General features: G+C 48.8%; 1 protein-coding gene across 2 annotated transcripts in view; it reads left to right on the top strand.

Moving 5' to 3' along the window:
• Positions 1–1,723: 1,723 nt before the first annotated feature.
• ATL1 (atlastin GTPase 1) overlaps positions 1,724–13,471 on the top strand; it is a 17,945-nt gene continuing 6,197 nt past the window's right edge. For both annotated transcript variants that reach the window (XM_057384013.1, XM_057384012.1), the window contains exons 1-10: positions 1,724–1,970; positions 2,830–2,964; positions 3,719–3,823; positions 4,041–4,091; positions 5,556–5,612; positions 8,605–8,697; positions 9,685–9,823; positions 11,028–11,155; positions 11,759–11,815; positions 12,389–12,478. In XM_057384013.1, coding sequence (XP_057239996.1) covers positions 1,938–1,970; positions 2,830–2,964; positions 3,719–3,823; positions 4,041–4,091; positions 5,556–5,612; positions 8,605–8,697; positions 9,685–9,823; positions 11,028–11,155; positions 11,759–11,815; positions 12,389–12,478 — 888 coding nt within the window. In that variant the 5' untranslated portion in view covers positions 1,724–1,937. The remainder of the gene's footprint in view (positions 1,971–2,829; positions 2,965–3,718; positions 3,824–4,040; positions 4,092–5,555; positions 5,613–8,604; positions 8,698–9,684; positions 9,824–11,027; positions 11,156–11,758; positions 11,816–12,388; positions 12,479–13,471) is intronic.

The following is a 13,471-nucleotide window of genomic DNA, read 5'->3' as shown; positions in this document are numbered from 1 at the left end:
ATATGGCCCTTGCAGCTTGGCAGTGCTTAAAAAGAGGAATGGCTCTTTGGCACCTGGCCATCCTTACCTGTTGGGAATGCCTTAATGCTGGAAAAGGTGTTTGGTGTGTGCTTGCTCTCAGACACCTTCATTTGGCAATGGGTGCTTGGATTCTTGCTCCGTGGATTTGAAATGGGAAAGATTTTTTTTTTTTCCTGGAGGACCCTAAGGAGTGACACAGGGCAGGGGCTGGTGCTAGAACGGATTTTAGTGCTGCAGTCTGGTGAAGAATCTGGCTTTTCAGAGCGTTTGGGACTTTTGTTGAGCTAAAAAACCTCCAAGCATTGGAAAGAAAAGATCTTTGTCTTTCAGCTGTGAGCAAAGAAAGCTYGTAGTATATGTCCGAGAGCCACCAGAAATCCCCTGGCAACCAGGCTTAATGATCCCAGCACTTCCTTGTGGGATCTTAGGAAATCAGGACCTCGTACAAAAGCACTGCTGTTATTTAAAATATGGAGTTACTGCTGGAGGCTTCTTTATAGAGAGGCCCGGAATGGGCAAATCCCATTCCTCTTGGTATTTATAACTCCTCTTTTAGCATGTGCACACATAGTCCTTGTGCTTTGAAACAGCTCAAAAGTGGGTCCCCAAGGTYGGGGGCTGAAACAGAGACTGAGGAGGTTTAGCTGGAGGCAAAATTTGGGAAAGTTACAGCCTGAGGCAGCAAACCAGGAAGTTTTTGTTGGAATGTGGGGGGAACTTTCCATCTTGTGCTCCTTTCCCTGCTGGCAAGGAGATTTCACGTGGCTGTAGGTGAGCTGACTGGCACRATTAATCACCTTCAGCATCTCTTCCCTGTGCTGGAAAGTTTGGAGAGACCAGAAAAGGAAAATTACTGGAGCTGGCCTGCTCTTTGCAAATCTCAGGGCTGCAGGTCTTAAAAWGCATCTGTGGGATCCCTCCACAGCCTGGGCAGCAGCTCCACGGGGAACGATGCCATTTCCAGCTGGGAAAGCGGGCAGTGCCTGTGCTTTGCGTGTGTTTTCCTCTTGGGAGTGGAGAAGAGGCTTTTATCAGGATGGGCTTGTGTCTGCATGGCCTGGTTCCTGCTGGGAGTGTCCCGGGGGATGCTGCTGACAAGGCTGATGGCAGGARCAGCACATTGCACTCGGAGCATTGAGGCCACAGATGGAGCAGAAATGTGTTGCTGCAGGAGCAGCAGTGGCACAGGATACACAAAGGTAGCATCCTTTGATAGAGATGTGAGGTCTTTGGGCACCTCAGCTGCAGTGCTGCTTCCATTTTTGAGTCAACCTTCAGGAAGGACCGGTGGGGAGTGTCCAGAGGAGAGGAGATCCCTACATAATGGGACAGAAGGGATGAAGAGGAGGTTTGGACTTCCCTTTTCTAGCTGAAAAAAAGGCTGAGTGAGGTGTTATGGCAGGTGCTGTGTAGGTAGGAAGTTGCAAGGATCTGTTCTCACTGTAGGATAAAATCGAATGTGTTTGTCAAGGGTGATTCCAGCAGGGAATGCTCTGCCTGTGTGGAACRTGTGCTCAGCTGAACCCAAAGTGGCATGGAGTCTCTGTTGGGTTTTCTGAAGCCAGGTGCAGCAGATCTGCTCTGGAGAATGCCATTTTGGGATGGATATTTGGGTTTTTGRACCTCTTACCACCTCTCTCAATGACTCCATGCTGTGCAGAAGAAGGAACCAAAAACCTCTTGTTTTCCTTGTCCCCACAGGTAGTTTTGCAGACAAGACTTAYGAGTGGAGCTCTGAGGAGGAGGAATCCGTGAGGAAGGCAGGGCCAGTGCAGGTCCTCATTGTCAAAGATGACCACTCCTTCGAGCTGGATGAAGCCGCCCTGAACCGCATCCTCCTCTCCGAGGCTGTCAGAGATAAGGAGGTCGTGGCTGTGTCCGTGGCTGGAGCCTTCAGGAAAGGAAAATCATTCCTGATGGACTTCATGCTGCGCTACATGTAYAATATGGTAAGGCTGCAGCTCAGGGGGCTCTTCCTGGGACATGGTGTTCCTTGTGGCTCCCATGTGCTGTGAGGGAGGAGCTGGATAGGACTTGGTGCTTTTGGAGTGCTCAAACCTCTCACGAACCTGGGCTTCACAACATAGAGCAGATCCTTCCCCAGGAAGAAATGTTTCATGGATTTTGACTTTGGAGCGGGGATGTTCACATCTGCTGCCCTGAATCACAGAMTCATTTAGGCTGGAAAATCCCTCTAAAGTTATTGAATCCAGCTGCTGATCCGGCACTGCCATATTCACCACTAAACCATATCCCTGGGTGTCATATCCACGTGTCTTTTGAATACTTCATGGATGGGGACTCCACCATGGCCCAGGGCAGTCTGTTCCAATGTGGGACCACCCTTCCAGTGAAAAGTTTTCCTAATATCCAACCTAAACCTTCCCTGGTGTAATTTCAGATTGTTTAATCTTTTCTTGCTGCTTGTTCCCTGGAGCAGAGCCTGATTCTCATCTGGCTGTGCCCTCCCATCTGGGAGTTGTGCAGAGCCAAAAGGTCCCCCCTGAGCCTCCTTTTCTTCAGGCTGAGCCCCCCCAACTCCCTCAGCTGCTCCTGGGGCTYCAGGCCCTTCCCCAGCTCTGTTCCCTTCTCCAGACATGCTGCAGCCCCTCAGTGTCTTTTGTGTTATGAGGGGCCCAAAACCCACCCCAGGATTTGAGGTGTCACAGCAATAAAAGGAAGCAAAAATCTCCCTTATGGAGTTTTTAACCTCTTACTCTTTTTGTAAGGAAACCTCTCCAACAGGGGAGAAGTATAAAACCAAAGTAAGGTGAGAACTCCAGCAACTCCTTCTGTTCCTCCCTGCAGGATGCAGTGGACTGGGTTGGGGATTACAACGAGCCTCTGACTGGTTTCTCCTGGAGGGGTGGCTCCGAGCGGGAAACGACCGGGATTCAGATCTGGAGYGAGGTTTTCCTGGTGGACAAGCCCGATGGCACAAAGGTCTGTGTCTCTCTGTTGCTCTCAGCTCKTTTCCCTCTTCCAGCTTTTAAGATTCTCCTGCCATGCCTTTGATGGCTGTGGAAGTTCAGGGGAGGTTTTTTCAGTGCTGTGTCCCYGATTTAGCATGGATGAGTTTAACACAGTGAGGTGATGTGATGTCTGTGTGTCCCTGATGTATTCTCGATGTGTCCCTCTGACTGTGAGAATCCCAGAGTTTATTTTTGTACTATAGTCTTGAATCTCATATCCTTGCAAACTACTCCAGTTTCCTAGAGCAGCAGTTGTAACATGGTGTTTCTTCATTCAGAGTTGTCACAGTGGATTTGGAGCAYCCTGCAAATTCAGCTTATAGCCAGGAATATTTGTGTTTATCTGTTCTTTAACATAGASCATGACACCAAAGTGATGCTGAGTCATTCAGGGTGTGATTCCCWGCTCTGGCTGAGTGTGTTTGGGTTGGGGAGGTGCAGTATGGGTTTGGTTTGTGGTGCAGAGKGAAGCAGAGCCTGACAGCAGCTGTTTGAGGAGCAGAGCAGCTCCTCACTGCCGTGCAAAGCATTAATTTCAGTACCTGCTGGAGTCACCCTGCTGTCAGGAGTGGCTGTGCTTTTCCTTTGACCCCCACAAATAAGAGGCTGAGGCAGCAGCAGTGGGACTCCCAGCACAGTAACTCAGCTGACATCCACCCCCTGTGGCACATGGGGTGGGTTTGCCTGGGTGCTGGGGRTGCTGACAGGACCTTTGTGCCCTGCAGGTCGCCGTGCTGCTGATGGACACACAGGGCACCTTTGACAGCCAGTCCACCCTGCGGGACTCGGCCACCGTGTTTGCCCTTAGCACAATGATCAGCTCCATCCAGGTAAGAAACCTCTGGGCTGGAGGAGTTCCCTCCTCAGCCTGACCCCCAGAGCCTGTCAGATCTTCCATTCCTATCAGGACTTGGCTCATACCAGCCCCACTGGGACCTTGACAGTGTCCCCATGGGCTGTTGTAGGCTTTTGCCACACCAGCCATGTGTTAGCCCCAAGGACAGGCTATTCTCAGAGATCTGAAGTTGTTTTTTCATTTAAATGCAGGTTTATAACTTGTCCCAGAATGTGCAGGAGGATGATCTGCAGCACTTGCAGGTAAGAGAAGAGAAAGCTTTGGGATGACCTAATTGTGGCTTTCCAAGGAGCAACAAGAAGGAGGGAGAGACTACAAGGGCCTGGAGTGACAGGGCAAAGGGGAATGGCTTCCCATTGTCAGAGGGCAGGGTTAGATGGGATATTGGGAAGAAATTGTTCCTGTGAGGCACTGGAACAAGTTTCCCGGAAAAGCTGTGGATGCCTCATCCCTGGAAATGTCCAAAGTCAGGTTGGATGGGGCTTGGAGCAGCCTTGGACAATGGAAGGTGTCCCTACCCATAGCAGGGGGTGGGACTGGATGGGGTTTAAGGTCCCTCCCAACCCAAACCATGCTGGGATTTTATTCTTTAGTTGTGAATTACCAGCCTGGAAGTTGCCATCTGGTACTGACTCAGTACAGGTGACACTCTAGGGGTGATTCCAGCCCTGACAGTTGGAGACAAGCAGCTAATGGGATTTTTGTGGCACAGGTGTCCTGCCCATTTCCTGGAATTACCTCCTGCTTTCTCTTCTGTTCGAGTGATTGATTGATTGATTAATTAGGTAGGTTTTTCCAGGAGCTTAAAGAAAGGAAAGAAAAGCAAAAGTTCATCTGAAAAAGTCAGCATTTGAAGACTTCTGAATTATTTCAGCCCATAAATATTATTACCAATAACACTTTTTAAACGCTGAATTTATTCAGTGTAGCACTGATCCTTCAGTTTAGATTTTAAGCCATGACTGTTTAACAAGTTGACCCATTTTTAGGCATCTGTGAAACACATTATTGTGCCTTCAGTTAGAAATTAGAGTGCAGAGAGACTGGAGAGTCTTCAAATCTTGCTGGTAGGCTGATTTTTAGAGCCTTTGCACAGCGGGGGTTTGCAGGGAAAGTACTTATTTCTGAATTCATTTCCTCTCGTTCCTGGAGTGTTCAGAGRGAGCAGGGCTCCAGCAGCCCCCGGAGCACGTGAATTTTCTGGTCGGTGTGAAACCAGCAGCTGATCTGAGCCATTTTGCACAGATTGGGCAGCTGAAAGCTCCAGGCTGGGATCTCTCACATGAGGGCTCAGCRTGGTGATGATCCAGAACAGCTCCATGTGCCTCTGGGATGAGCTGGGAGCCCACAGCCGCTTTGTGTCCAGCTCTGCTCTTAATCCCCAGTCMCAGATGTCCCTTGCTGCTTCACAGAATTCCCTCAAGGGACCCCCAGGGATCATGGACTGGCCCCTGGTGCTGCACAGACCCCAATAATCCCTGGTAGTGCTGTCCAAACGCTCCTGGAGCTCTGGCAGCCTCGGGGCCAGGACCATTCCCTGGGGAGCCTGGGCAGTGCCAGCACCCTCTGGGGGGGAACCTTTCCCTGAAATCCAACCTAAACCCACCCTGGCACAGCTCCAAACATTCCCTGGGTCCTTGCTCAGCCAGAGCAGAGCTTTGTGCTTGAATCAAACTCACTGTCCTGTCTTTTGCTTCTCCTTGCAGCTGTTCACCGAGTACGGCCGGCTGGCCATGGAGGAGACATTCCAGAAGCCTTTCCAGGTRAGTCCAAGGSTCCTGGCCGGCTCATTTGTCCCGGAGCCCGTTGGCTTCRCCACGAGGTGTCACTGCAGTTTGYAGGATGGGAGGAGATGGGATTGYCTGGGGATTGGCTCTGCTGCTCCAAGGAAGGGYTTTGTGCTTCCTTGCTGCCAGAAATGCTTCCAAATACATCCCACATCCCTCTTTGTTTCCTCTCTGAGCCCTTGCCATCCCAAGAGCTCTGCCCTGTCCTGTCAGGCTTGGAAAGCAGCTGCTTTTGCAGCAGGTTTGTCACATTCTGTACTCAGGAACTGTGCCCAACCTTTGCTGKGAGAGGTTTGAACTCACCTGCCCTGGGAATCCCTGCTCCTGGCAAAATGAAAGGATAAGGATTAACAGAGCTGTGGGAAAACTCGGTGTAAGTGGGGTTTTAACTTCAAATAAGGGACATCTGTTCATCCTGCTGCTTCCCAGCCTGTGAAAAGCTGGTGTTAAAAAAGGGGACAGAGTTGGGCTTCCACAGTAAGTGAGGTTGGTTCCTGTTTTTAAAGACACAGGAGTGTTTTGATTAGGTTGGATGGGGGTTTGTGAACTTCCCAAAGTAAAAAACAGCTGTAACAAGAATAAAACATGCTGTAAAAACACAAGGAGTAATTTGGAATGAGTTACAGCTATTTTACATTTGCTTGCCAACATGAAAAGAGAATTGTTGTCGTGGAAGGACTAAGGGGTCTGTAAGGTGTCTGTGGTCAGGAAGTAGGAATAAAATTAAGGTTAAAAAATACAAGAAATGGAAAAATTTATGTATTTGAGGGTGTATTGGATTCTGGTGTGGGCAGGTGACTAATAAATGGTAAAACTACCAGTAAAAATATGACAGGCAAGAGCTTGAAGAAAGAAGCTGTAACATGGTACAGCAAAAAGCCAGACAAGAAATAAATATTCCTGCTCCTTATTTAAAAACTGTGGGGATAATGTAGCCAAATATTCCAGTGCAACTGAGATACTTCCTACTCCATCAGTAAAAAGRAGGCTGTGAGGGGAAACTTAAACATGCTTAAATCATTAGGGCTGGATAAGAGGCTCTGATTTTTCCCAAACACTGTAATTGCTGTCGAGTCACACAGTTTGGTGTGAGTGGATGGTGAGTCTTGTCAAACAATCCCATTATCAAGACTACGAGTTGGGTTGATAAAGGTAACTCTCACCAAGATCCATCGTCTTCTGTCAGCCTTATCTCTCCAGGATGCTGATTAAAAGCAAATGAAGTCAGAATTGTCTGGTTTAATCCATTGTTAATGGATTAAAAACTCATTAACTGATAGATGCCAGAGCACACTGAACTAATTGTAGCAGGGAATCATCATCCTTCAGAAGTGTTTCCCTGGGATCCCCTCAGGCTCYCTCTGATTCAATGTCATCTTCTTTAATGATCAGGGGAAAATTATCCAGTGGCTGCTGGGAACCTTTGTGGGTGTGACAAATTCAGTGGAAAGGTTGATGGTGGTGTGGCCAGGTGAGAAATGATCTCCTGTCCACATCCAGTGTGGGCTGCTTCCTGCAGAACATGTTTTTAAGCATGAGTGTGTTGATTAGAAAGCAGAAAAACTCAGGGTGATGAGGCCCTGGCACAGTTTGCCCAGAAAAGCTGAGGCTGTCCCATCCCTGAAAGTGTCCAAAGTTGGAGAGGGCTTGGAGCACCCTGGGATGGAGGAAGGTGGTGGATGTAGATGAGCTTGAAGGTCTCTTCCATCCCAAACCAGTCTGGGATTCTGTGATTCTCCAAGTGTGGTGGTAAATAAACATCAGGAAGGTGAGACTTGGCAGTGGAAAATTCACATTTCCCTTTGTCTCCCTCCTCTCACTGAGGAGCCCTCACCAGAGGCTGGCCCTGGTTGTGGGGCCTTCACAAAGGCAATGGTGAACACAGCCTGTCTGGAGCAATTTTATTTCAGGAAAAAAAAAAAAACATAATTCCCAATTCAAAGCATGCCTGATGTGTTTGTGGAAAAGTCCTAAACACGTACATGTCTCTTAAGCATCTCATGGTGTTTGAGAGAACAGCATGTCCTGAACCAGCTCACTGGGTGCAGTCACTGTGGCTTTTCCTGCACTTAAAAAAAGACTAACTCACTGTTCTCTCTCTCTCTTTTTTCTTTTTTTCCAACTTTTTCTGATGTTTTATGGAAGAGAAATAAAGACCGGAAATATTTCCCCTGCCTCCATTAGATTTTTGTTCTAAACATAGACAAATTTTAGGGAAATTCCAATGAAATGGGTTCCACTTGCTGACCTGTTTATTCATGTGCCTGAGAGGAGCCCTGGCACCTCTGCCTAGCCCGTCCTGGGCTTTGGCATTCAGGAATTCCTCCTCCAAACCCTTTATTTTCTCCATACCCTGTTGGTCCCTTGCACAGATGAGGCACTGGAGACCTGATTTTTTTACTGGAAACTTTTTTTTTTTTTTCCCCAAAGATTCAAAAGTTGACCCTTCTGGTATTTATTTCTTTATTGCCCAGGAACTTTGAATGCCTCAATAAAGATTACAAAAGCCAATGATTTCTTATTCACCCTCATTCCTCTGCATCTGCTTCTCATTAAAAGTCTGTCTGGAAGGCTGCCCGGTGAAAAAGGCTGAAAAAATGAGCTTGCAGAATTCCCATAGGATGGAGCTAAATGTGGCTGGAATTAGGGAGCTCGTTGCCTTTTGTTCTGCTTAGCAGCAATCCCTTTTCTTGGGCAGATTAGGTGATTGATGCTGTTCTCCCAGCCAGGATCTCAAACTGCTGCAGTAATTTGGGGTTGCTCCCCCTTTTCTTTGTGGTTTCTGTGCCATGGTGGGGTGGCCCTGCACACTGGGGTCTCTGATTTCCACCAGGAAAGGTGGAGATGCTGCTGGAGCTGGGAGAAGACTCAGGGATGGGTTTTGTTGTGGTGTAAAGCAGGGTGAGGGTGCAGGAGGTGTGGGCTCTGAGCAGCAGGTCCCTGATCCAACTGTTCTATTTTTTTTTAGTCCCTTATATTCCTTGTTCGTGACTGGAGCTTCCCTTAYGAATTTTCTTACGGATCTGATGGTGGTGCAAAATTCTTGGAGAAGAGGCTGAAGGTACGTTCTGCCTACTCTGGGGTGGTGGAAATGTCCCTGCCCCTGGCAGGGRTGCAATAGGGTTCTCTTTAAGRTCCTTTCYAACCCAATCTGCTCTGTGATTCCATGATTTTTGGTTCAGCTGGGTGGCCACAGCACTGGATAGTGATTGTTATGGTCACACTCAGCTAATGCCTTAAAAATCACAGAAGAGACATTTTGGGAGGATGGATTTCCTTGCCATGTTCAGGCTTTTGCCCAAGCTCAGCTCCCTGTAATGCTTTGGGAAAAGTCAAAAGCAATGGGAATCAGCAGATTCCCAAGGGATGGGAATGATGCTTTAGTAATTATGTAGTTGTACAATAAAAATGATGGGCAAGTTCTTCTTGGGATCAGTCAGGAAATGCATGGCTGATTTGGTAGTGGAGAGACCTAATTAAATGTGAGACATGGAATGCCCTAATGGGAAATCCCCAATGTTTCTGTATTCCAGTCATACATAAACACATGCATTTTCTAGATGTTAATAACGTGCTCTGGGGCACGTGGTTAAAGATCCTCCAGTTCCTTGTCTTTGTCCTCATGGCTGTGGGATCTCTTTCTGTGTTCCTCTCCACACTGAGAGCACCCACAGAGGAGTATCCTGCTCTCCTGCCAGCACTGCTGGCTCAGCATTATCCCAATATTCCTGTCAGAAGGAAAATCCTGGGCCCCAAACTGTGAGAAATGGATGGGCAGCACCAAACTCCTCTCTCTGATGACCAGGGAATAGCTGGAGATGTGCCAGGGTGGGTTTAGGTTGGATTTTGGGAAAGGTTCTCCCCTAGAGGGAAGAATTTTCCCCAGGGTATGGTCCCAGCCCCGAGGCTGCCAGAGCTCCAGGAGTGTTTGTGGATGCACAGGGGGGATTGTTGGGGGGTCTGTGCAGGGCCAGGGGTTGGATCTATGATCCTGTGGGTCCCTCCAGCTCAGGATATTCTGTGATTGTGGGATTTACTGTCTCCACAGGTATCAGGCAATCAGCATGAAGAGCTGCAGAATGTCAGGAAGCACATCCATTCCTGCTTCACCAAAATCTCCTGCTTCCTCTTACCTCACCCCGGCCTCAAAGTTGCCACCAACCCCAATTTCGATGGAAGACTGAAAGGTATGAAGGCACTCTGGTTTCTAAGCTGATACCTCAAATTCCCTGGCAGACTGTCCTGCTTGTTCCTGAAACCTCTAGAAATATTTTCCATGAAAAAACTTCTGGGAGAAGAGTTGAATCCTCCTCCCAATGATGGTCACACCTCATCTGTTCCTTCCCAGTCCAGCAGACAGATGTGGGAAGCAAAAAGGTGTAGGAGGTTTAAAAGGTCTGAGAGCTGCTGGCAATACCAGGACACTGATAGGAAAACTGGGAAGGGCAGGGATGAGACTGAAAATTTATGGGCATGGTGTTAAACCTGCAGTTAATTCCCTCACTGCACAGGCACAGCCTGGTTGCTGCAACGCTGTGCTTGTGGAAGGCTGGTTCCACAAGCTTTAGAACGTTATTTCACTTTGAAAAGCTTTCCAGGGAATATTTAATCYGTGTGACTTATCTGATCAGTGGTTTCCCTACAGGGCAGGCTTGGTTCAGCAGGTTAATAAAAGGGGGAAGGAGAAAAGAGCTGTGGTGAGATTCTCCACCCTGAAAGGAGCCACGTGCTGTGGGTATTTTTAGGTGTTTGTTGTGAGCTCCTCACCAGCATGGCTGGTTCCAGGCTGCTGCAATCTTAGCAATAAAGCAGTCCATTAGCCATTTTAAATAAATTAGCAGGCAGAGATGTGAGTTATTCCCTGGTTTTGTCTGGCTCAGACGTGTTCTCAAGCCAAACTCCATGCTGAGCAGGAGGGAGTTGGGCTGGTGGAAGCTGAGCTGRTCCCTGGAGTTCCCCCTCAATCTCAGGTGCTGAGGAGTGTGGAACAAGTGCTCTGTGCAGACAGGAGTTGTCAGCAATTTTGACACAATTTTCTTGTTCCYTCACAACTGCCCTCAGCTTTTTGTGCTCTGATGGAAGAAATGTGAGGGATCTTCCCTGTTCTCCTTACCTTCCAAATTCCTGCTGTTGCATTGTTTTTTTTCTGTCTTCAGTCCTTTACAATTTAATTTAAGTGGAAGCACCAACAATTCCACCTTGAGAGCCATGTCCAAACCCTCCTGGAGCTCTGGGCAGCTTTGGAGCTGTGACCATTCCCTGGAGAGCCTGTTCCTTCCACCCCCTGAGAGAAGAGCCTTCCATGGCAGGGGGTTGGAACACGATGGTCTCTAAAGTCCCTTCCAAACCAGACTATTCTGGGTTTTTGTGATGCCTTTTTTTTTTTCCCAGAAATAGACGATGAGTTCATCAAGAACTTGAAGATTTTGATTCCTTGGCTTCTTAGTCCCGAGAACCTGGACATTAAAGAGATCAATGGGAACCACATCACCTGTCGAGGCCTTGTGGAGTATTTCAAGGTATTTATTTAAGAGAAAGTGGGTTTATTCCTCTGTGGAATTTTGCTGTAACTGAAGGGGAAAGCAGCAGGCAGGGCAGCACTGACAATCCTGGCTCACTGCAGCAGAGGGCAAACACCTCACGGTCGTGTGTTTGACCACACAGTGAGCCCAGAAAGTGGGAGGAGCTGTTTTCCTGTCCTCCAGAACTGAGGACTGAAGTGGGATAAACTGAGGGCTGCATTCCAGCCTTTGGAAAAAGCTTATTTCTGTTGTCATGACTACTGGGCCATTTCCATGCAAGACATTGGTGAGTAATTCTCACCACCTACTCTCCAGGGCTACCTGCCTGTGGCTCCTCTGCTCCAGGGAAGGACAGAGGGAGCTGCAGATCCTTCAGGAGGGATGCTCAGAGTGAGCAGAGGAGGGAGAGCCTCCAGTGAATGACCCAGGTCACCCAAGGAGTGGCATTTTCTGACCAAATCCATCTTGTGCTGGAACATCCTCCTCCTCCTCCCTGCTTCTGGGTGCTGCCAGAGCTGTGTCTGGAGCTGGGTGGGGGTGGCTGCTGTTGCTCCTGTGCACCACATTCCATGTGATTTCCTTCTCCCTGCACTTTTCCAGGCATACATAAAGATCTACCAAGGGGAAGAGCTGCCACACCCCAAGTCCATGCTGCAGGTACGTGTGAGTGGGAGCTGTGGGAATTCCTGCACTGTCAATGCCATTAATTCCCAGGAATGGGCACAGGCATCCAGCTGGTGCAGCACAATGGCTCAGCTGTGACTTTATTCCAAATGCCTCAGTTTGAAACCCGAGGAGCAGCACTTTGGGAAGTGTTTGGCAATCATGAACCTGACATGGCTTAGGAATCACACCTGGGATGGGCTGTGGGGAATTTCTGGTGCCACACAAAGAGGTGACACCGGGAAGTGGCTCCTGGAGCCAGACAGCCTTGCCGGGGGTTGCAGCTGGAGCTGTTTACTTGTGGCTGAGCCTTTTATCACTTTYCTTGCTGGTTCCCACAGCTGAAGCCAAAGTTTTCGTTGCTCTGGCTTGGAGGGTGGGAATCCTCTCTTAGTGAAGGCTTTTGGGTGTGTGAATATGGGATGATCTTCCTTGGGATTGGTTGGAGGCTTGGAGAGCCCCCWTGGCTCCTTCTGGGGTGGCCCAGGAGTATCCAGGGAGCTGCTCCTTGCACAGCTTAACCCTGTCCTTCTGCACCTAAATTTTGTGCCCCTTTTGCCCTTACAGGCCACAGCAGAAGCCAACAATTTAGCAGCAGTTGCCACTGCCAAAGACACCTACAGCAAGAAGATGGAAGAGGTGGGTGGTGCTGAGTGTGTCCCTTCATGTCCTCTGGTTCTCCTGTCATTAATTCATGGAATCCCAGAATGGTTTGGGTTGGAAGGGGTTGTAAAGTTCATCCAGTGCCACCCCTGCCATGACCAGGGAGACACCTTCAACTGTCCCAGGGTGCCCCAAGCCCTGTCCAGCCTGGCCTTGGGCACTGCCAGGGATCCAGGGGCAGCCACAGCTTCTGTGGGCACCCTGTGCCAGGGCCTCCCCACCCTCCCAGCCAGGAATTCCTTCCCAATATCCACCCTAAATCTACCCTTTTCCAGTGTTAAGCCATTCCCTGTGTCCTGTCCCTCCATCCCTTGTCCCCAAGTCCCTCTCCAGCTCTCCTGGAGCCCCTTTGGGCACTGAAAAGGGCTTTGAGATCTCTCTGGAGCCTTCTCCAGGCTGAGCATCCCAGCCTCCCTGGTTTCCTGGTAGAAAATATCCTGTATGGACTTGGCAGGAGTGATGTTTTGGGAGTGATTTCCCTGTGGCAGGAATGCCATTTTGGGGTGATTTCCCTGCATCAGCAGTGCCATTTCAGGAGTGATTTGGCTGTGTCAGCAGTGTCATTTCAGGAGTGATTTCCTTGTGTCATGATTGATATTTTAGGGGTGATTTCCCTTCATCAGCAATGCCATTTCAGGGGTGATTTCCCTTCATCAGCAGTGCTGTTTCAGGGGTGATTTCCCTGTGTCAGGAGTGATATTTCAGGGATGATTTCTCTTCACCAGCAGTGTCATTTCAGGGGTGATTTCTCTTCATCAGCAGTGTCATTTCAGGGGTGATTTCTCTGTGTCAGGAGAGATATTTTAGGGGTTATTTGGGTGTGTCAGGAGTGATAATTCAGGGGTGATTTCCCTTCATCAGCAGTGCTATTTCAGGAGTGATTTCTCTGTGTCAGGAGTGATATTTTAGGGGTGATATCCCCTCATCAGCAGTGCCATTTTGGGGACGATTTGGCTGTGTCAGGAATGCCATTTCAGGGGTGATTTC

This window comes from Malurus melanocephalus, unplaced genomic scaffold (assembly GCF_030028575.1).
Source record: "Malurus melanocephalus ecotype Western Australia unplaced genomic scaffold, MMel_1.1 scaffold_675, whole genome shotgun sequence".
In the NCBI taxonomy this organism is placed as follows: Eukaryota; Metazoa; Chordata; class Aves; order Passeriformes; family Maluridae; genus Malurus; species Malurus melanocephalus.
The sequence above is the reverse complement of the archived record's forward strand: the minus strand, read 5'-3'. Positions and strand labels throughout refer to the sequence as shown.